The following is a 20,034-nucleotide window of genomic DNA, read 5'->3' as shown; positions in this document are numbered from 1 at the left end:
AGGGTGCCCGAGTCAGGCAGGGTCCTCAGGAGGTGCCAATGGGCTCCGTGGTTGCCAGGCACTCGCGGTGCGGAGCATCCCATGGGATCTTTATTGCAAACGCCCTTCCCGGACGTGGGCTCCGGGGCTTCCAGCTCCTCGTTCCATGCATGAGGCCCCCATTCCCTTCCCCATCCCTTCAAGGCCCTCAGGCCGTGGGTAAGGAGCCAGAACCACGCTTCCCCCCCCCCCCGCCCCAAGGACCGAGAGCAGGAAACTGCCCCCAGCTCCCAAAGCTGCTGCTGTGTCCTTGGCTATTCCTTCGCTCCAATGCGGAGCTGCTTCCCGCCGGGATGAGGATCCAGCTCCAGGGCATCCCCACGGCCTCACTGCGGCTCCTGGAGGCTCAGGACCAGCTCCTGCTGCTCTTCATTGAGAGCCTGGAAGGGGAAGGACCACCCCTGAGCTCCGGCTGCCAGGGAGCTCCATGGAGGGGCTGGAGCCGGCTCCGTGGCTCCGGTACCTGCCAGCCCCGGCTGTGAGCCTGGATCTGCTCCTGCAGCTCCCGGATGCGGGCCCTGCCCTCCAGCACCGACTCGGCCGCTTTCCGGTTCTCCTCCTGCTTGGTCCTGAGGGCTCGGAGCAGGAACGAGCGGTGCTTGAGGAGGGAAGGGACCAGGGCGCTGCGGGCGTCCTCCTCCGGGATCCCGCTGGGCCGCCTGCGGGCAGAGAGGGACGAGGAGGGGGCAAAGGGGGTGAGGAGGGGGAAAAGGGGGGTGAGGAGGGGGCAAAGGGGGGTGAGGAGGGGGCAGAGGGGGGTGAGGAGGGGGCAAAGGGGGGTGAGGAGGGGCAAAGGGGGGTGAGGAGGGGGCAAAGGGGGGTGAGGAGGGGCAAAGGGGGGTGAGGAGGGGGCAAAGGGGGGTGAGGAGGGGGCAGAGGGGGGTGAGGAGGGGGAAAGGGGGGTGAGGAGGGGCAAAGGGGGGTGAGGAGGGGCAAAGGGGGGTGAGGAGGGGCAAAGGGGGGTGAGGAGGGGGCAGAGGGGGGTGAGGAGGGGGCAGAGGGGGGTGAGGAGGGGCAAAGGGGGGTGAGGAGGGGCAAAGGGGGGTGAGGAGGGGCAAAGGGGGGTGAGGAGGGGGCAGAGGGGGGTGAGGAGGGGCAAAGGGGGGTGAGGAGGGGCAAAGGGGGGTGAGGAGGGGGCAGAGGGGGGTGAGGAGGGGGCAGAGGGGGGTGAGGAGGGGGCAGAGGGGGGTGAGGAGGGGCAAAGGGGGGTGAGGAGGGGCAAAGGGGGGTGAGGAGGGGGCAGAGGGGGGTGAGGAGGGGGCAGAGGGGGGTGAGGAGGGGGCAGAGGGGGGTGAGGAGGGGGCAAAGGGGGGTGAGGAGGGGGCAGAGGGGGGTGAGGAGGGGCAAAGGGGGGTGAGGAGGGGGCAGAGGGGGGTGAGGAGGGGGCAGAGGGGGGTGAGGAGGGGGCAGAGGGGGGTGAGGAGGGGCAAAGGGGGGTGAGGAGGGGGCAAAGGGGGGTGAGGAGGGGCAAAGGGGGGTGAGGAGGGGGCAGAGGGGGGTGAGGAGGGGGAAAGGGGGATGAGGAGGGGCAAAGGGGGGTGAGGAGGGGGCAAAGGGGGTGAGGAGGGGGCAGAGGGGGTGAGGAGGGGCAAAGGGGGGTGAGGAGGGGGCAAAGGGGGGTGAGGAGGGGGCAGAGGGGGGTGAGGAGGGGGCAGAGGGGGGTGAGGAGGGGGCAGAGGGGGGTGAGGAGGGGGAAAGGGGGGTGAGGAGGGGGCAAAGGGGGGTGAGGAGGGGGCAAAGGGGGATGAGGAGGGGGCAAAGGGGGATGAGGAGGGGGCAAAGGGGGATGAGGAGGGGGCAAAGGGGGGTGAGGAGGGGGCAAAGGGGGGTGAGGAGGGGGCAAAGGGGGGTGAGGAGGGGGCAGAGGGGGGTGAGGAGGGGGAAAGGGGGGTGAGGAGCGGGCAGGGAGCATCGGAAGCGGGGCCTCACACCCCGGGGAGACCCCGGCTCCGTTCCCCACCGCTGGCTCCAGGCAATGGGAGGTGAGGAGCTGGCCTATGGGGGCTTTGTGGCCACTGACCCCAATGGGAAGGCCCATAGGGGAGCACAAGCTCCCGTAGGGCACATCCCCTGCGGGCTGGGCCTTACCACGCAGGCTCCTCCTGGGTCCTTCCCTCCTCCACGATCTTATCCAGGGAGTTGAGGACCACCTTCAGGTTCCCTTCCTCCATCACCTCCTGGATCTCCGCCTGCAACGGGGATCCCGACCCCCGTCCTGCGGGTTAACGCCGTGCTCGTGTCCCGCCCGCAGCCCCCATTCCCGTTCCCCCTCACCCTGATGGAGGCCTGGAGCTGGGACACGAACTGGTTGTGGATGCTCTTGGTCAGCTCCGGTTGGAGCTTGTAGAAGCCGCGGTAGCAGCTGGCGAACCGCTGGTAGCTGCAACCAGGGGGACGGCGCCGGGCACTGACGGAGCCTCCCCGCAAAGCGCCGGCTCCCGCCTCAGCCCCGGCTCCCCCCTCACCTCCCGGCCGCCACCAGCTTCTCGAGGAACGCGTCCACCACGGTGCTGAAGAGCTCAGCGCGGCCTGGCCCCGGGGAACCACCGCCGCCATCACCGCCGCTCCTCGCCTCCGCCATGTTGGGCCTCCACAAAGAGCCTCCCGCGCCGCCTCCCCATTGGCTGCCGCCTCGGCGCCGCGCCGCTGCCATTGGTGGCTGAGCCTGGGAAGGCCCGCCCACTCTGAGGGCGGGCTGCTGAGGGGGAGGGACCTGGACGAGAAGGGGCGTGGCTTACCGAAGGGGGCGTGGCCTGGACAGAAGGGGAGCGGCTTACGGAAGGGGGCGTGACCTGGACCAGAAGGGGCGTGGCTTATCGAAGGGGGCGTGGCCTGGCGCGCAGGACCCAGCTCCGCCGCGGGACATTGGGAAACGGCTTCAAACGCTCAAAACCGCGCATGCGCTCAATCCCCCCTCGTTTTAACGCTCCAACGGCCTTATCCCGGCGGGAATAAACGCTCCTGAGAGCCCATGGGCACAGCCCCCCCCCCTCCAGTATTGCCCATCACGGATGGAGCCGAACGCTCAATCCTGACCCATTCCAAGGGGGATGAAGGAGCCAGGCGAGGCCAAAGCAGCTCTCTCTGGTCAAGACACTGCTCGTAGGAGCCCAGCAGAACTCAGCCCGTTTGGGAAGCGGGATCACAGAACCCTGGAGCGGTTTTCATCCACGCCAAGCCCTGCAATGAGCAGGGGCATCTCCAACCGGAGCAGGTTGTCCAGAGCCGCATCCATCCTGGCCTTGCTTGATCCGCAGCTCCAGGTACTCCATCCATGTGCTTTATCCCGGGGTCTTTCCAGCTCCGTGTCCCTGCTTCCTCTCTGCTGTGATGGCCCTCGAAGGCAAAGCATTAAAACCCGCCCGCTTTGACACTCGGGCATCACAACGAAGGGCTCTGAGGTTTATTATCAGTCAGGAACGTCGCTGGTTATGAGGGGAACACGAAGCTGGAGAACCCCTACCTCCCTGCTGCCACTTCCCCACCGCACAGAGACTGGTACCAGCACCACCGGAGAGATGCTCCCTGCAAGCTCTTGGATCTGCTCTTCCAGAAAGAAACAAGAGCAAAGCAAGAGAGGAGCAGCTGGCAGAGAGCACCATCACCTCCTTTCATGCTGCGGGACACAAAGGGGGGCATTAAAAGGCGTTTCCTGCCTCATCCATGAGGACCAGGGTGCTGTGCCCCTCATCGCCTCGCTCCATCCCCAGCAGCATTGGGCAGTCCCTGCTGGGGTGCAAAGGCAGCCAAGAGGCTGGCAGGACCCCCCCCGTGCAGCAGGATCAATGCGAGACCCCAGCGTTCCAGCAGCAAGAGGATGGGAAGCGCATCCCTTCCCTCTCAGGTGTAAACCTACCTGGGATGAGCACCATGGCAACTGAAAGCAACCCCTTCAGCTCTTCCCTTGCCTCTTGCTTCAGCACTCGATGGCAAGTTAAAAGGAGCGTGGCTTAAGCGCCACAGTGCAAAGTCATCCCTGCCCTTCCCAAACAGGAGGAGCAGGATTTCGACATCCAAATGTATTAATGACCCATTAGTTCTTATTCAATATGAACACACCAATCGGGTTGGGACTGGAGCAAAAACCAGTCCAAGGTTTCTTCCTTCCCCACCTCACATCCACCTGGAGCTCAACTCCCTCTCCTGCTGCTTGCAAACAGCTCCCAAACGCTATCACTAAGGAAGAGGTGGGAAGTGGCAGCAGCCACACGCACTCCTGACACGTCGAACAAGGCCACAGCACAACCCCTCAGTGCCCCCCCAACCCCCCCCAAGATAAAACCATGAACAAAGACCAGAAGAAAAGCACAGATCGAGCATCCAAACAGCTCAACCCCTGCCCTCGGCTGCCGGGAGGATGAGGGACAGGAAACCGTCTTCTGAGGGCGTACAAAACGGGGATGTGCAAAGCACCTCCAACGAGGGCTGAAGCGGGTCCGGGTCGCTCCCCCCAGCACGAGTGCAACGAGCAGCGGAGCCACGAGAGGGCTCTGCGGGAGCGCGGTGCCCTCCCCTCCGCGGGTGCTTTGGCAAGGATGGGAATGACCCCATGGAGAAGCCAGTTTTTGGCTTCAATCAGGGCCGTCTTCCATCTAAAACCACCACCCCCCCCCCCGGAACCAGGATGTGCTCCTGGACGAAGCACCAAGGTCGCATCCTGATGCTTCGCAGCAGGGCGCTGGGGGACGGTGCTGCACGCTTCTGCCTTGTACTGCGCAACCAGCTGGAGGCCAAGGAGGAGGCAGCAGCTTCTCCCTTCCATCGGGGTGGTCCGATTGGGATGCAAAGGAAGGTTCCTCTTCACCAGTGCCTCGAATCCACCAGCTCAGGGCGGAGGCTCAGCTTCTTCAGGGTCTCGTAGCCCACCACGATGACGATGGTGGAAGGAGTGGCTGAGATGATGCGGGCCGAGAGGCCCTTGGTCAGCCCCCAGGGCCCTTCCTCTGCCAGGAGCTGCCTGAAGGTCAGGATGATGGAGCTCTTGCCTTCCACCTGCAAAGCCACAGCAAAGCCAGCTTCAGCCTCAGTGGGGTTCTGCTCCAACTGAGGGCTCTAGAGGCCACCCAGCAGCCTTGATGTGGGCTCCAGAACTCCCTAAGGGGCAGGGGAAAGGCAAGAAGCCCTAAAGAGGCAGCAGCAAGTGGGCTTCTTAGACCTGGCTCCTGCCTCCTCCCCTCTGCTCCATCAACACAACAGCTCTGACACTGGAAGGGGCACTTTCAGACCCTTCAGTGATGCTTTAAGAAGCCCCATCTGCTGGGGGACCGCATGCGGAGCAGCCCAGGTAGGCAAACCCAGCCCCATTAATGCTGAGAGCCAACGAAGCCCTGGGGTACCCAGGCCAAAAGAGCCTTTGCAAAGCAGAGAGAGGAGGAGGCACCGAGCTGAAAGCGCTGAGGCCAAACCCCAGCCTGCATCGTGCTGGTGCTGAGCTCTCACCTGAACCCGAGCCCTGATGACATCCATGGGGTTGGTGAGCGTTGAAGCTGTTGCAGCCGCAAGCGGCCCCGAGATGGCTTGGAGGAGGAGATGGGGACAGTCTTTAGGAGTCAGGCTGGAGAGTTGCTCTGGGAAGGGAAAGGAGCCAAGCGTCAGGGCAAGCGGCTGCTTCAGGCCCTCCTCCTCCTCCTTCAGACTCCGAAGCCCTCATTCACCCACAGGGATGCTTTCTCCACCAGGCCAGCCAAGGGCAGGGAGCAATGGGCTCAAACCCCAGCCCCGCTGGGCAACCAGGGCAGGAGGAGCTCGCATGGCCCCAAACCCGAGCGTCAAAACACTCCCCTCCCCTCCTTTAAAGCTTTTGGACTCCGGAATGTGTGCACACAGGGAGCACGTTGGTATCTCCATGGGATCCTGCTGGGGGATCCCTAAGGAACACGTCCAGCCCATCCCAGGGATTGCCATCTCCCACCCATTAAAGCTGTCCCAAAGGCAGTGCGAAAGCCCCAGCTCCTTTGGGAAACCCAGAGGAACCGAGCTTAACTCAGTGGAATTTTACATCCCAAGGCTCCGTGCTCCTTGTACAGCTACAGGAACCGCAGCACCACCTTCAGACAGCACCAGGCAGGATTTGCCCTTCACCTCCGGGCTTTTGCTAGAGGATTTGTGGCTCTAAGAGGTCTTTTTGGCACCTCTGAGACGCCTGAGCCCGCGTGAGCTGGAATTGCACTTGCACCTTGGCTTGGAAGCCCATTGCCAGGCATGAAACCAGCCTTCCATGCAGAAAGCAAGCATTTGGGATTAATGGAAGTTAAGGGTAAAGCCAACAGCCCCAGGCTCCAATGTGTTCCAAGGCTTCCCCCCACCAAAATCAAAGAGACAAAGCAAACCACGCTGGGCCCCCAGTCTCAATGTGACGGGCTTCTGGGGCGAGTCTCCTTTCACTCACCAGCATAGAAGTGGTAGAAGGGCCACCAGACCGCACTGTTGGGGATGTAGGTGAGCAGCGAGGCCACGTAGCCCCTGTAGAAACCCCTAAAGCCATCGGCCTTGAAGATCTGTACAATGATGTCCTTGGTTTGGCCGAAGACCAAGAGGCCTTTGCCCTCGTGGTTGCGCACCTTGAACCTGCCCATGCTCTCGCCTTTCCTCTGCATCATGAGGTGCTGGGAGACGACGTCGATGGGGACCGTGATGCTCTGGGCCACCAAGGATGCTGAGCCCCCCGCCACCAGGGACTTGACGGCGTTGTTGTTGTTGTAGCGGGACACGTACTTGCGGGTGAGCTCGTAGGTGGTCACGTAGCACTGGCCCGAGATGAGGGTGAAGGTGTTGACCAAGAAGCCCCGGTAGAGCCCGGCGGTCCCTTCCGTCCGCAGGATCTTCACAAAGGCATCGAAAGTGCCCTTGTACAAGCTCTTGCCCTTCTGGACCTGCAAGCGGGTGCGGATGAGGGTGAAGGGGTAAACGCTCACCCGGATCATCATGGTCATGCAGATGCCGAAGACGTAGAACTTGCGCTTGTCCAAGTGCTCCCACTCGATGATGGGGATGTTGCGTTTGTCCTCCATGGCTCCTCGGAGGCCGGGCGAGCTGCGAGGGTCCAGACCCACCTCAAAAGGGCTCAGTGCGAAGGGGAAGCATCTGCAACGAGAGATGCTTTGAGGAGGGGATGAAGCACTTCAGGCACCTCAAGTCTTCCGCTCCCCAAAGGGGCTGCAGGAAATGTGGCGTGGAGGGACAGGCCCAGGGGAATGGCTTTAACCTGCCAGAGTGGGGATGGAGATGGAGGAAGAACACAGCTCCAATGGGAAGCATCACCTTCGAACAGGCAGCCAGGAATCCAAGTGGTCACCGAACGCAGCTCCTCCCCTGTCATTCCGGGTTTGTGATGCTCTGAGATGCCTGGCTGTCACTTGGCACTCCCAGGCTCTGGACCAGGAAGGAAAACACAAGTTTCCTTCTTTGCTCCCAGATTCCCTGCACAAATCAGACCCATTTTCCCATTTCCATCCAGACCTTCCACACCTGGAAGCCGATGGAAACCCGGGATAGAAACCACCACATCCCCACTCCCAAACCGCCTCCTCCACGGCTTTGGCAGCGTTCAGAGCCCTGGGAAGAACCTCCTCCAGCAGAGCCCTCCTTGCCCCTCTGCTCTCCCCATCACCACCAACTGTTGCACTCATTGGGTGCACGAAGCAGGCTTGAGACGAGCCCAGCTCCTTGCAGAGTCCAAGCCGAGGGGGAAAAGCATCTCAAAGCAGCGACCCAACAGGAAACCCCAAACCCGCTCTTTCCATAGCAAAAAAAGCAGCTAAAAAAGCTGATTTGGGTTAAAGGGACCTTAAAGTCCCCCCCCTCCTCGTAACCCTCCCCATCTCCCACCAGTACCTTCAAGTACTCGGGGGGAAACGGATGTAAAAGCAACCGCTGCTGCTTTCCCATTGCCCTGCAGGCCCCGGCTTCAATCTCAGACCCCCACTTAGCACGAACCCCCCCCCATTTACCCCCCTTTTCCCCATCCAAGCCGGTTTTGGTTCCGCTGTGCCTAAACCCGTTGCTTTGGGACGCACAGACAGGCCCTTTGTGTGGCCCTGGCTAAGGAGCTGTCCTGCCTGGCATACTAATGCCGTTGGGAAGCCTTCCCAAGCTCCCATCACTGCCCTGTTGCTTGTGGAGCTGCTCTCGAGGGGGAAAGCCCCAGTCCCCTACAAACCGCTCCCGTTTGAAGCCTGCTGAAGGCAGCAGCTCCCTTCCCACCGCCCTCAGCCCGGGCAGGCCGCGGGTCCCGGCCTCCATCCCTCTGGAAGCGACGCGGAGCAGCCTCACGCTGCCTCCCCCCCCCTCCCCTCCCAAGCACCCCCTTACCCCGCGCCGCTTCCCTCCGACCGGCCCCAACCCCGCGGGCAAACCGGAGGCCTCGGGCCCCGGCCCCGCTCAAGGTCACTGAGCCGAGCCCCAGCGCCCCGGTTCCACGGCGCTGCCATGTCCCGTGTGTCCCCCCCCCCCAACCCCGTCCCCGGGCTCTATCCGGTACCAAACCGCTTCCCCCCCCACCCAACCCCGGTTTGCTCGCACCGGGTGTCCCCCATCACCGACCTCACCCCCGGTGCCGCCCCCCCTCCCCTCACCCCGCGGCCTCTCCGCCGCCCGGTCCCTCCGCTTCCCCCGCCCCATGGCGGCCCAGCGGACACCGGCCGGAAATGAAGTGCGCCGGCGCCGAGCCGCTCGACCAATCAGCGCCCGGGAGGCGGAGCCATCTTGGAAAAGGGCTGAAGCAGCGCCGGAAGAGAGCCGTCCACCGGTACTTCCGCCCTTCGTAAAGATGGCGGCGCCCAGGGGGAGAAGGTGAGGCGGGGAGGGAATGCGCATGCGTAAATCAGGACACACACCCCCTTCCTCCCTCTCCCTCTTCTTAAAGGGCCAGCGCTGAATTCCAGCTCTGTAACCCAACGTTAAAGGTGCTCCTTCCACACGCACCCCCCCCTCGCGTTGCACCAGGCCGGGGGGGCGGGAGGGAGCTTTTCGTTCCTTTTTGTGTTTAATACAAAACATCAAATATACAAAGAGAAGGGAAATTTACAGCTTCCAAAATAGCGGCTCGAGGGGGGCTCCGTCCCCACCGTCACCGCACCACGGCTACGGGGCAGGGCCATGGGGTGCCCCCCCCCCCCCCCCATTGCTCAGCACCCAGGGTTGCACATGGGCCACGTGTTCCATGGGGTGGCACTAACGGCACCATCCCCATGCCTGCGCCCCCCCATCGCACCCCGAAACATCACCTCGGGTGTGTTAAATTAACCCCAAACCCTTCGCATTCACCCCAAAACCCCCCCTTATTGCGATGGCCCCGTCACGCCGGGCCCCCCACGGGGACACGGAGCCTGCTGTTACCGGCATCGATGTCCCCATCGAGCTGCACGCAGCACGGGTGGGAGCCTTCCCCCTCCTCCTCCTCCTCCTCCTCCTCCGTGGTGCCTCCGGGTGCCGGGCGCTCCGCGGTGCCCCCGTTGAGGGGCACCTTCTCCCCGCGCTGCGTTGGGGGGCTTTGGGGCGCGCTGCACCCCCGAACCTTGCTCCTGGCTTTGAGCTGGTCGTGGTAGGCAACGAGAGCCAAGCAGGCGGCCGCGGCCAGGGTCACCACCAGCAGCACGGTGACGGTGACAAACTCGGGCCAGTACAAGCGGGGAGGAGCAGCTTCGGACCCCCGGGGCAGCCCGGCCTCAGCCAACCCGTCCGGGGCCGGGGCTGCCCCGCTGGGATCCCGTAGCTGGTAATGAGCCACGGTCCATGTGTAGCCGTTCTCGCTGGCCTGGCACTTGTAGGTGCCCGCCGTGCTCCGTTGCATGATGACAACGAGCGTGTGGCCGGGCAGCAGCGCCGTGGCCCCGCGGGCACCGTCGGGATGCTCCCAGTGGTAGGTGGCGAGCGCCGAGGGATGCGGACAGGGCAGGCGGACCACGGCGTTAAGAGGCGGGGTGAGCCCTGCGGGGTGCAGAGGGGGACAATGGGGTGATGGGGGCCGCATCCTGCGCATCCCCCCCCCAGCCTCATCCCGCGGGGTCCCCACACTCAACTCTCTGCAGAGGGGGTCTCCGGTGCTCCCCATGTGCGGGGCATGGCCACGCTCCGGCCGCGGTGGCACAGGGGGGCCGGGTTGCCCGCCTCGATGTCCTGCAGCCAAGTGCTCCTGTGGTGGGAGAGAGGAGTCAGCACCGGGGGCAACCGCAGGATCATGGGATGAAGGGAGCTTAAAGCTCATCCAGGTCCATGGACAGGGATCCCTTCCACTGGAGCTGGATGCTCCAAGCCCTGGGCTTGGACAGTGCCACGGATGGGGCATCCAAAGCTTCTCCCTTCAACCCATCCCAGTGTCCCACCACCCTCCCAGGGAAGAGCTCCTGCCTAAGATCCCATCTCCATCCCCCCTGGGGCAGGTTAAAGCCATTCCCCTTGGCCTGTCCCTGCATCCCTGCATCCCAAGCCCCTCTCCAGGGTTCCTGGAGCCCCTTTAGGCACTGGAGCTGCTCTAAGGAGCTGACCCAGCCCAGCTCTCTCAGCCTGGCTCCTACGGGAGCTGCTCAGCCCCACTACATCCCCCTTGTGTTGCTGGATGCAGGATGCAGGAGGGGTCCCAAAGAGGGGCAGGATCCTCTTCCACGACCCCTGCTCCCGCTCCACATCCCCTTTCCCTCCCTCATCCCAGCTCACGTGTCCTGGGCACCGCGGATGGGCTGGCAGGAGCCCTGGGCGCTGTTCCAGCCGCAATAGGGGTCCCGCGCCAGCACGCACTCGGCGCAGCTCCGGTGCAGGCTGCAGTTGGCCACCGGCACTTGGAGGACGCCACCGGAGTAACCCACGTAGATGATGCCCTATGGAGGGAAAGGAGCAGGATTGAGCCCATCCCGGCTTTGGGGCTGGTTCTTGCCCCATCCCCATCCCCTTGTACCTTCCCCGGTGCCAACAGGAGGTTCTTCACCGGCTCCGGCGTTCCCAAGAGCTGGATGCTCTCCACGATGTGCGGAGCTCCGGGCAGCTCCACGGCTTTGTGCAGGAACCCGTCCGCTGTGGGGCACAAAGAGCATCACCGGAGGGGGGGTTTGGGGGCACCAAGGGCAGGGTTGGGAAGGGGGAGCCTGCGTGGGTACCCACCGGTGCCCAGGAAGAGGAGGCGGTAGCTGGTCCCCGCGGCACCGCGGGTCTCGTCCACCGCGATGCGGGTGTAGGTGACGTCCGTCCTCAGCAGCAGCGGCCGGCCCTGGGTGGGAGCCACGGTCCCGTCCATCAGGAAATGGTCCTTCATGAAGGTGAGGGCTTTGTCAGAGGAGGGGCCCATGGAGCACTGCGGGGAGAGAGGAGGCAGAGGTGATGGAGGGGGGGGGACGCAGCATCATTGGGTGCGATGGGACCTTCCCCCCTTCCCATCATTCCCATCCGAGCGGCAGCGGCAAAACCCTTCCCATAGGGACCCGCAGCATCCCCAGGGATGGGCCTTGTCCCACTCACGCTGCCGGGCCGGGGGCTGACGTCGGGGCCACCGTAGACGGTCCAGTGGGAGCTCTCCTTGTTCAGCTCCTTGTACTTGCCCTCGAAGACCTCCTCCAGCGCCTCGTGGCTGTAGGCGCAGACGGCGGCGCTGCCCGCCCTGCCCGCCTGCCTGCGGGGACAGGATGGTGCCCATGGGTGCTCCCCAGGGCACCCGCAGCACCCATGGGTGCCGGCGCTCACCACTGCGAGGTGAAGACGGCGTAGATGTCGGCGCCGCCGGGCCGGGGCAGGGCGAAGGCGTGATGGATGACGTTGAAGGGGAAGTGGCCGGGTTGGGAGCACAGCAACTGCGCCTTGAGGAACGTGGTCCACTTCTTCTGCAGCACCTTGTCCCCACCGACATCGCTCTGAGGGAGATGGGGGGGTGCTCAGCACTGGAGTGACTGGAGTTGGGTACCCAAGTTATCATCCGCCATCGGCATCCTCCATCCTCTCCCTCCATCATCCTCCTCCCTCATCCTGCTCCATCATCCTCCTCCTCCATCCTCCTCCTCCATCATCCTCCTCCTTTGTCTTCCTCCTCCATCATCCCCCTCCATCCTCCTCCTCCTTCATCATCCTTCTCCGTCATCCTCCTCCACCATTCTCCACCATCATCCTCCCCCATCATCCTCCTTCACCATCATCCTCTCTCATCATCCTCCCCCATCATCTTCCTCCATCATCATCCTCCTCCAGCATCCTCCTCCATTATCCTCCTCCTCCATCCTCCTCCTCCATCATCTTCCTCCTCCTCCATCCTCCTCCTCCATCCTCCTCCATCATCATCCCCCTTCATCATCCTCCTCCATCACCCTCCAACATCATCCTCCATCATCATCCCCCTTCATCATCCTCCTCCTTCATCATCATCCTCCATCATCCTCCTCCATCACCCTCCAACATCATCCTCCATCATCATCCCCCTTCATCATCCTCCTCCTTCATCATCCCCCTCCATCATCCTCCTCCATCACCCTCCAACATCATCCTCCATCATCATCCCCCTTCATCATCCTCCTCCTTCATCATCCCCCTCCATCATCCTCCTCCATCACCCTCCAACATCATCCTCCATCATCATCCCCCTTCATCATCCTCCTCCTTCATCATCATCCTCCATCCTCCTCCTCCTCCATCCTCATGCCTGAAGAGGATGCTACAAGGCTGCTAGAGAGGGGCCTTCCCGCGGGGCCGTCGCGCCCGCACAAGGGGCGATGCTCCCACCTTGCAGACCCGCGCCACCCGCGGCACCAGGAGCCGCTCGAAGAAGTCGAACTCCTCGGCGCTCTCCTCGAAGAAGAAGTAGACTTTGTCATCCCCAGGGATGCTGAAGGAGGCCACGAAGGCAGCGTCGGCTGTGGGGCAGCGGGTGAGGAGCCGGCGGCGGCACCGGGACGCTTCCATGGGGGTTCTCCCAGGGGTTCTCCCCTTTGCTCACCCGAAAGCCAGCGCAGGAACGCGTCCGTCTTGAGCAGGGTCCTGCTGCCCAGCGAGCGGGAGATGATGGGCTCGTTGCCTTGGAAGTTGTTCATGGTGCCGGCGTAGAGCTCCCCCTCTGCATGGGGACACCGGGACCCCTCCGGCCCCGTTCTCCATCACATCCCACCCCGGCCATGGGCACGCACCCAGGGGGACCCCCAGCCCCGTACTCACCCACCAGCAGGGCCGTGTAGGTGTGCTGCGGGTCGAAGGGGCACTGGCCCTTCCCGTCCAGGAGGGGTTGTCCTCTGCTGCTGGACACCAGCGTGAAGTTCTCCCGGAGCTGTGGGGATGGAGGGGGAAGGATCAGGCTCCAAAGGGGCACAGAAGCGGCTGCGGGGTCCCTGGGTGAGTGGGGAAACTGAGGCAGGGGCAAGGCTGAGGGACCCCAAACCAGGGCTTCACCACCTCCATCCATCCAGTGATGGGGAGGCACCAGGGGATATCCCGGGATGCACTGAAGCTCCAATCCCCCATCCCGCAGGATTCGGGGTCCCCATCCTCATCTATGGGGCCCACTCACAATGTAGGTGCAGGCAGGGCTGAAGGCGTAGGTCCCACACACATAGAGATGGGTCTGGTTCAGGGGTACCAGCACCCGGATGAAGTTGAAGCACTCGGTCTGCAATGGGGGGGAACAAGAAGAAGTGGGGGGGGGCTGAGCATCCCCATAACGCCTATGGGCCCCCCCCCAAGCCCCGTGGTGCGGTCCCACCTCTTGGCTCTTCTTCTTGAAAGCGCACTGGGAGGCTTTGTCGGCCGTGGGGCCCCACGGGATCTATGGGAGGGATGGGAGATGAGTGGGGAAACTGAGGCAGGGGCCGAGGGCATCGCCGCGGCGCCGCTGCTCACCGAGGCCTGGGCGCGGATGGTGCCGGGGGTGCCGACCGCGAGGGCCAGCAGCCGGTCCCGTGCCCCCACGTAGAGCTCCTCCTCATCCTCGCGCAGGAGGAAGATGTCGTAGTGCGAGACGTTGGCCTGGCTGAAGTGGGTCAGGGCCCGCCGGGGGTCCCCTGGGTAAAGAGAAGGGGGTGACGAGAGCCAAGGGATACCCAGAGAGGTGCTGGTGCCACCGTGGAGCCTGGATGCGGCACCGCCGGAGCGGTGGGGACTGGGAGCTCCATTGTCATCCTCCATCATCATCCTCCTCCTCCATCCTCCTCCTTCATCCTCCTCCTCCATCCTCCTCCTTCATCCTCCTCCTCCATCCTCCTCCTCCATCCTCCTCCTCCATCCTCCTCCTTCATCCTCCTCCTCCATCCTCCTCCTTCATCCCCCTCCATCCTCCTCCTCCTCCATCATTCCCCTCCATCATCCTCCTCCTTCATCCTCCTCCTCCTCCATCATCATCCTCCATCATCCTCCTCCTCCATCCTCCTCCTTCATCCTCCTCCATCCTCCTCCTTCATCCTCCTCCTCCATCCTCCTCCTTCATCCTCCTCCTCCATCCTCCTCCTCCATCCTCCTCCTTCATCATCCCCCTCCATCCTCCTCCTCCTCCATCATTCCCCTCCATCATCCTCCTCCTTCATCCTCCTCCTCCTCCATCATCATCCTCCATCATCCTCCTCCTCCATCCTCCTCCTTCATCCTCCTCCATCCTCCTCCTCCATCCTCCTCCTCCATCATCCTCCATCATCTTTCCGGCAGCTCCTGCATAGGAAACGGGCTGCGCTGCTTCCTCCGTGCTCACCCCAGCACCATCCCCAGCTCCCTGCTGTCACCTCCAGGTCCTGTTCATCGTCCCCTGTTGGGCTGCGAGCGCTGCCCATGCCCATGGCCATGGGGCGATGCTCATCTGGGGCATCCATCACCCCAATGGGGACGACTTGGGGGGGGTGTTCCAAGCCCTCCCTGATGCCCTCAAGCTTCTTGTTTGGCCCCATCGGCCCCGGGGGCAGGGAGCGAGCAAAGGGAAGCGCTGCACTTCTCGGAATGGCTGCATGGGGAAGTGGAAGTGGCAGCAGGGCCGCGGGCCATGGTGGGGGCACAGAAGTCTCTGTGCTGGGGCTGGTGGCACCCTGGGGTGCACCCAGCATCCCCCTCCCAAAGGGGTTTGGGTACCAACAGCCTCACCCCCATCGGCCCCTGCGGGCGCCCTTTGCATCCCCCTTGTGCCACCCCGTTGTGGTACCCAGGACACCCCAGCCCCAGGATGGGGAGGTGATGGAGGGCAGCCCATGGATGGATCCCCAACCCGAGGAGTGGAAGGCATCCCTGGAGGAGCTTTCAGGTCCCTGCATCCCAATCCATCCCATGGTCCCATGATGCCGATGTTGCCCCCCGGCCCGTCCCCATTCCTCTCCCTGCCCTCACTCACCCCTATAGAAGGTGGAGCGGGGCCGGGGCTCGGCGCAGAGCAGCGCAACCGGTACCAGCAGCGCCCAGAGCAGGCGCAGGGCGTTGGGGGGCAGCGGGGGAGCCCCCATGGAGCGTCCCGGCGCCATCCCTGCGGGAAGGACGAGGGATCAGGGCCCGGCACCGCCCGCACCGCTTGTCCCCGGGGCGGAAATGACACGAGGGGGAACCAGCACCCGGCGCGGGGCGGGGGGGCCGTGGGGCCCCAAGGCATCGAGCCAGGTGTGACCCCCAAGTGTGGGGCAGAGAGTCCCGTTGTGACCGCGGCATCCCCATGTCCTGCTGGGACCCCTCCGTGTGGCTCCATCAGTGGCCGCCGTAGGAGGGTGTTTGGGTATAAAGCACGGACCCCCCCCACCTCTTCCAGCTCTTTTTGCCCCTCGATAGAAGCGACAGGGAAAGAGCCCCCCCGAGGGGCTGGACCTTGTCCCCACAAACAGCTCCATGGAGCCGAGCATCACCGCTTCCAAACAGCGCCTGGAGGACCCGGTGGTCCCTTTGGAGCAGGCATCGCTTCCCCACGGAGCAGCTTTACCTCTAAGGCGGGCTTGGACGGAGCCGCTTCACCTCCACCCCTGGACCAGCACCATCACCCCGGGGGTGATGCGGCCAGAAGCGGCCCCCGGCCCCATGCCCGGTGCTGCGCCCAGTACGGGGCTCCCAGTACAGGGCTCCCAGCGCAGTTCGGGCCCGGGCCCAGCCCAGCGCGGCCGCGGCAGCGGCTGCAGGAACCAGAAAGTCCTGCTGGAAGGGGACGAGCCTCAGCCTGCTCCGCGCCCGCCCTGCGGAGCCTGCGGGAGGGAGCCGGGATGGGAGCTGCGGAGCTGCTGCTCCTCCTGCTGGGGGTGAACGGAGTGTCCCGGAGCCCGCGGTCCCGGCTGGCTTTGGAGTGAGGGGGAAGCAAGGGTGGGTTTCCTGCTGGGCATCGCCCCCTAAACAGCGCCATGGGGCTGAGCATCACCCCCTAAAACAGAGCCATGGGGCTGAGCATCACCCCCTAAAACAGCGCTATGGGGGTGAGCATCACCCCCTAAAACAGCGCCATGGGGGTGAGCATCACCCCCTGAAACAGAGCCATGGGGCTGAGCATCACCACCTACAACAGCGCCATGGGGCTGAGCATCACCCCCTGAAACAGCGCCATAGGGGTGAGCATCACCCCCTGAAACAGCACCATGGGGGTGAGCATCACCCCTTGAAACAGCGCCATGGGGGTGAGCATCACCCCTTGAAACAGAGCCATGGGGCTGAGCATCACCCCCTGAAACAGCACCATGGGGGTGAGCATCACCCCCTGAAACAGCGCCATGGGGCTGAGCATCACCACCTACAACAGCGCCATGGGGGTGAGCATCACCCCTTGAAACAGCGCCATGGGGGTGAGCATCACTCCCTAAAACAGCACCATGGGGGTGAGCATCACCCCTTGAAACAGCGCCATGGGGGTGAGCATCACCCCCTGAAACAGAGCCATGGGGGTGAGCATCACCCCTTGAAACAGAGCCATGGGGGTGAGCATCACCCCTTGAAACAGAGCCATGGGGCTGAGCATCACCCCCTGAAACAGCGCCATGGGGGTGAGCATCACTCCCTAAAACAGCACCATGGGGGTGAGCATCACCCCTTGAAACAGCGCCATGGGGGTGAGCATCACCCCTTGAAACAGAGCCATGGGGGTGAGCATCACCCCTTGAAACAGAGCCATGGGGCTGAGCATCACCCCCTGAAACAGAGCCATGGGGGTGAGCATCACCCCTTGAAACAGAGCCATGGGGCTGAGCATCACCCCCTGAAACAGTGTCATGGGGGTGAGCATCACCTGCTAAACCCAGGCCATGGGGCCGGACATTGCCCCCCATGAACCAGAGCTCGGGGCAGGCTCCACCGTCCAACCCAGGCAGCTCTGATGCAAGGAACCCCTTGAAACCAACGCCCTGGAGTCCCCCCAAGGCCAGATCCACATCCGAGCACCCCAAGACCCTGCTCTGGGTGCATCCTGCCCTGCCTCTGCCTCCTTACCTGCAGCCCCCAGGGCCAGCATCCGGCCACAGGGACCCCGGGCCCTGGGAGGGCAGCGCTGCCGCCAGCCCCTCGCTTGGCTGGGACAGAAAGCTCCTTGTGAGCACAGAAAGTAGGTTACTCTGCCCCGGCTTTCCCACTCGGGGACACCCGGAGCCTCGGACCGGCCCCATTGTTCTGCCCTGGGCCGGAGCCACCGGGGCCGCCGGAGGGGGAGGAAGGATGGGAAAGGGAGGAAGAGGCTCCTCAGTGAGGCTGAAGGCTCCGGGGGGCCATGGTGGGGCTGAGGGTGTCCCCCCCCCCGGTTTGATACAGGGTGGAAGCTGCCCCGGGAGCTCCATCCCTGCTCTGGCCTTCATCCTTTCTGGATCCAAAGTGGTCCGTGTGTGAAAGGGGCACGTATGGACATTACAGCCTCCCTGGATGGGATTTGGAAGTGAGCACCACCAAGGGCCACTCAATGCTGGAATAGTTTGGTTGTCGCTGGTGCTTTCGGGTGCACCACGGCCATGGCTCCATGGGTCCCATCTCCACATTCCCTCCAATGCCAATAAACACACGTTCTCCTTCCGAAGAGTGGTTCAAACTGCCCCAGGATGGAGCCAGACCCAGGCCATGTGCTCAGCAAGGGGCCAGCGAGGTCCCAACCTCTGCCCGTGCCATCGAATAGAACCACAGCATGGGTTGGGTTGAAGGGAGCTTAAATCCCAGCTCCAAGCCCTGCCATGGGCAGGGATACCGTCCACTGGAGCAGGTTGTTCCAAGCCCCATCCATCCTGTCCAGGATGGGACATGTCACCCCTCAGGAGCATCCCTGTGGAATGGGGAGGTGCTGGGATGCTTCCAACACCCAGGAACAACCGTAACCCCCACCAGAGCCCAGGCAGGAGGAGGGGTGGGGGAGGTAGAAAGCGAAGGATGGGAGATGGAAAGCAAAGGATGCAGTAGGGATATGGGAGGATGCAGGGGAGGAATCTGGGGAAGAACAGGGGGAGATGGGGAGGGGTTCAAGAGGTGGGGAATGCAACGGGTGGGGATAGAAAGAGGTAGGAGGATGCACAGGAGGGAACTGGGGGATAGAGGAGGGATGCGGGGGGATGTGCGGAGATGTGGGATGAAGGGGGAGGCGCTGCCAGGCGGGATGCAAGGAAGCGATCCCCGAGGCTGGGACCTCGGGCCCTTTGTCCCCACCACAGCGGTGGGGGGGGGGGTTCGCAGAGCCCATCCCCGTTATCGCGGCCGCCCGCAGCCCCCGTGGAAGCCCCGGTCCCGGTGCGCGGCGGTACCGACCTGCGGCAGCCCAGGGCCGGGCTGGCGGGAGCATCCCCGGGGCCGCCGGATGCTGCTCACGTCGCCATGGCAACGGCTCGGGGCGGCCGCACGGACGGACACACGGGCGGACACGCGTGTACACGGCACATGTATGACCGCGCGCGCACACACGTGTGCGGGGACACGCACAGCACAGGCATCCCCGAGCATCCCCCCCCCCCCCAGCTCTGGACATCCCATAACTGCATCACTTTGCTCTGCTCTGTTTGTAGCATCTGCACCCCATCCCTGCATCCCCATCCCTGCCTCCCCTTATCCACACTGCATCCCTGAATCCCATTCCTGAACTCACCTATCCACACTGCATCCCTGAATCCCATTCCTGCACCCCCCTATCCACACTGCATCCCTGAATCCCATTCCTGCACCCCCCTATCCACACTGCATCCTTGAATCCCATCCTTGCACCCCCCTATCCACACTGCATCCCTGAATCCCATCCCTGCATCCCCCTATCCACACTGCATCCTTGAATCCCATCCTTGCACCCCCCCATCCACACTGCATCCCTGAATCCCATCCCTGCATCCCCCTATCCACACTGCATCCTTGAATCCCATCCTTGCACCCCCCTATCCACACTGCATCCCTGAATCCCATCCCTGCATCCCCCTATCCACACTGCATCCTTGAATCCCATCCTTGCACCCCCCTATCCACACTGCATCCCTGAATCCCATCCCTGCATCCCCCTATCCACACTGCATCCTTGAATCCCATCCTTGCACCCCCCTATCCACATTGCATCCCTGAATCCCATCCCTGCATCCCCCTATCCACATCACATCCCTGAATCCCATCCCTGCATCCCCCTATCCACATCACATCCCTGAATCCCATCCCTGCATCCCCCTATCCACATCACATCCCTGAATCCCATCCCTGCATCCCCCTATCCACACTGCATCCCTGAATCCCATCCCTGCACCCCCCTATCCACACTGCATCCTTGAATCCCATCCTTGCATCCCCCTATCCACACTGCATCCCTGAATCCCATCCCTGCATCCCCCTATCCACACTGCATCCTTGAATCCCATCCCTGCATCCCCCTATCCACACTGCATCCTTGAATCCCATCCCTGCATCCCCCTATCCACACTGCATCCTTGAATCCCATCCCTGCATCCCCCTATCCACATCACATCCCTGAATCCCATCCCTGCATCCCCCTATCCACATCACATCCCTGAATCCCATCCCTGCATCCCCCTATCCACATCACATCCCTGAATCCCATCCCTGCATCCCCCTATCCACATCACATCCCTGAATCCCATCCCTGCATCCCCCTATCCACATCACATCCCTAGACCCTCATCCCCGCTCTCAGAG

General features: G+C 63.3%; 3 protein-coding genes across 6 annotated transcripts; all 3 read right to left on the bottom strand.

The window, feature by feature from the left end:
* Positions 1-248: 248 nt before the first annotated feature.
* PMF1 (polyamine modulated factor 1) lies at positions 249-3,359 on the bottom strand. The gene is made up of 5 exons (XM_080635045.1): positions 2,505-3,359; positions 2,314-2,419; positions 2,128-2,228; positions 503-698; positions 249-419 (listed from the first exon to the last, which is right to left on the bottom strand). The coding sequence occupies exons 1-5, from the start codon at positions 2,690-2,692 to the stop codon at positions 366-368; spliced, it is 645 nt and encodes a 214-aa protein (XP_080491171.1). The 5' UTR covers positions 2,693-3,359; the 3' UTR covers positions 249-365.
* Positions 3,360-4,331: 972 nt separating this feature from the next.
* Positions 4,332-8,709, bottom strand: SLC25A44 (solute carrier family 25 member 44). Of its 4 annotated transcripts, none has more exons than XM_080635011.1 (6): positions 8,613-8,709; positions 7,244-7,410; positions 6,954-7,122; positions 6,428-6,860; positions 5,479-5,606; positions 4,332-5,031 (listed from the first exon to the last, which is right to left on the bottom strand). In XM_080635011.1, exons 2-6 carry the CDS (start codon positions 7,294-7,296, stop codon positions 4,840-4,842), a joined length of 975 nt encoding a protein of 324 aa, XP_080491137.1. In that variant the 5' UTR covers positions 7,297-7,410; positions 8,613-8,709; the 3' UTR covers positions 4,332-4,839. The 4 variants fall into 4 exon arrangements, with proteins under 4 accessions (XP_080491137.1, XP_080491139.1, XP_080491136.1 ...); XM_080635013.1 differs by having other exon boundaries at positions 6,428-6,785; XM_080635010.1 differs by having other exon boundaries at positions 6,428-7,122.
* A 625-nt stretch (positions 8,710-9,334) lies between these two features.
* Positions 9,335-15,444, bottom strand: SEMA4A (semaphorin 4A; the record flags this gene model as incomplete). Its single annotated transcript, XM_080634991.1, has 14 exons — positions 15,311-15,444; positions 13,843-14,003; positions 13,706-13,768; positions 13,514-13,612; positions 13,165-13,273; positions 12,950-13,066; positions 12,736-12,866; positions 11,710-11,876; positions 11,488-11,638; positions 11,134-11,323; positions 10,931-11,046; positions 10,693-10,853; positions 10,059-10,171; positions 9,335-9,966 (listed from the first exon to the last, which is right to left on the bottom strand). Exons 1-14 carry the CDS (start codon positions 15,435-15,437, stop codon positions 9,335-9,337), a joined length of 2,337 nt encoding a protein of 778 aa, XP_080491117.1. The 5' UTR covers positions 15,438-15,444.
* Between the last annotated feature and the right edge of the window lie 4,590 nt (positions 15,445-20,034).

The sequence above is a fragment of the Psittacula echo genome, assembly GCF_963264785.1.
Source record: "Psittacula echo genome assembly, chromosome: 26".
Taxonomy (NCBI): Eukaryota; Metazoa; Chordata; class Aves; order Psittaciformes; family Psittacidae; genus Psittacula; species Psittacula echo.
The sequence above is the reverse complement of the archived record's forward strand: the minus strand, read 5'-3'. Positions and strand labels throughout refer to the sequence as shown.

What these genes read in the sequence shown, in the direction of transcription:
- PMF1 (XM_080635045.1), bottom strand. Translation starts at nt 2,692, where the DNA reads ATGGCAGCGGCGCGGCGCCGAGGCGGCAGCCAATGGGGAGGCGGCGCG. An exon ending in AAGCTGGTGGCGGCCGGGAG is followed by an intron (nt 2,420 to 2,504) that starts GTGAGGGGGGAG and finishes CCCTGGTTGCAG; the next exon opens with CTACCAGCGGTTCGCCAGCT. An exon ending in CTCACAGCCGGGGCTGGCAG is followed by an intron (nt 420 to 502) that starts GTACCGGAGCCA and finishes TTCCCCTTCCAG; the next exon opens with GCTCTCAATGAAGAGCAGCA.
- SLC25A44 (XM_080635010.1), bottom strand. Translation starts at nt 7,296, where the DNA reads ATGCTTCCCATTGGAGCTGTGTTCTTCCTCCATCTCCATCCCCACTCT. An exon ending in CTCCATCCCCACTCTGGCAG is followed by an intron (nt 7,123 to 7,243) that starts GTTAAAGCCATT and finishes CTCTCGTTGCAG; the next exon opens with ATGCTTCCCCTTCGCACTGA. An exon ending in TCATCAGGGCTCGGGTTCAG is followed by an intron (nt 5,032 to 5,478) that starts GTGAGAGCTCAG and finishes GTGGCTTTGCAG; the next exon opens with GTGGAAGGCAAGAGCTCCAT.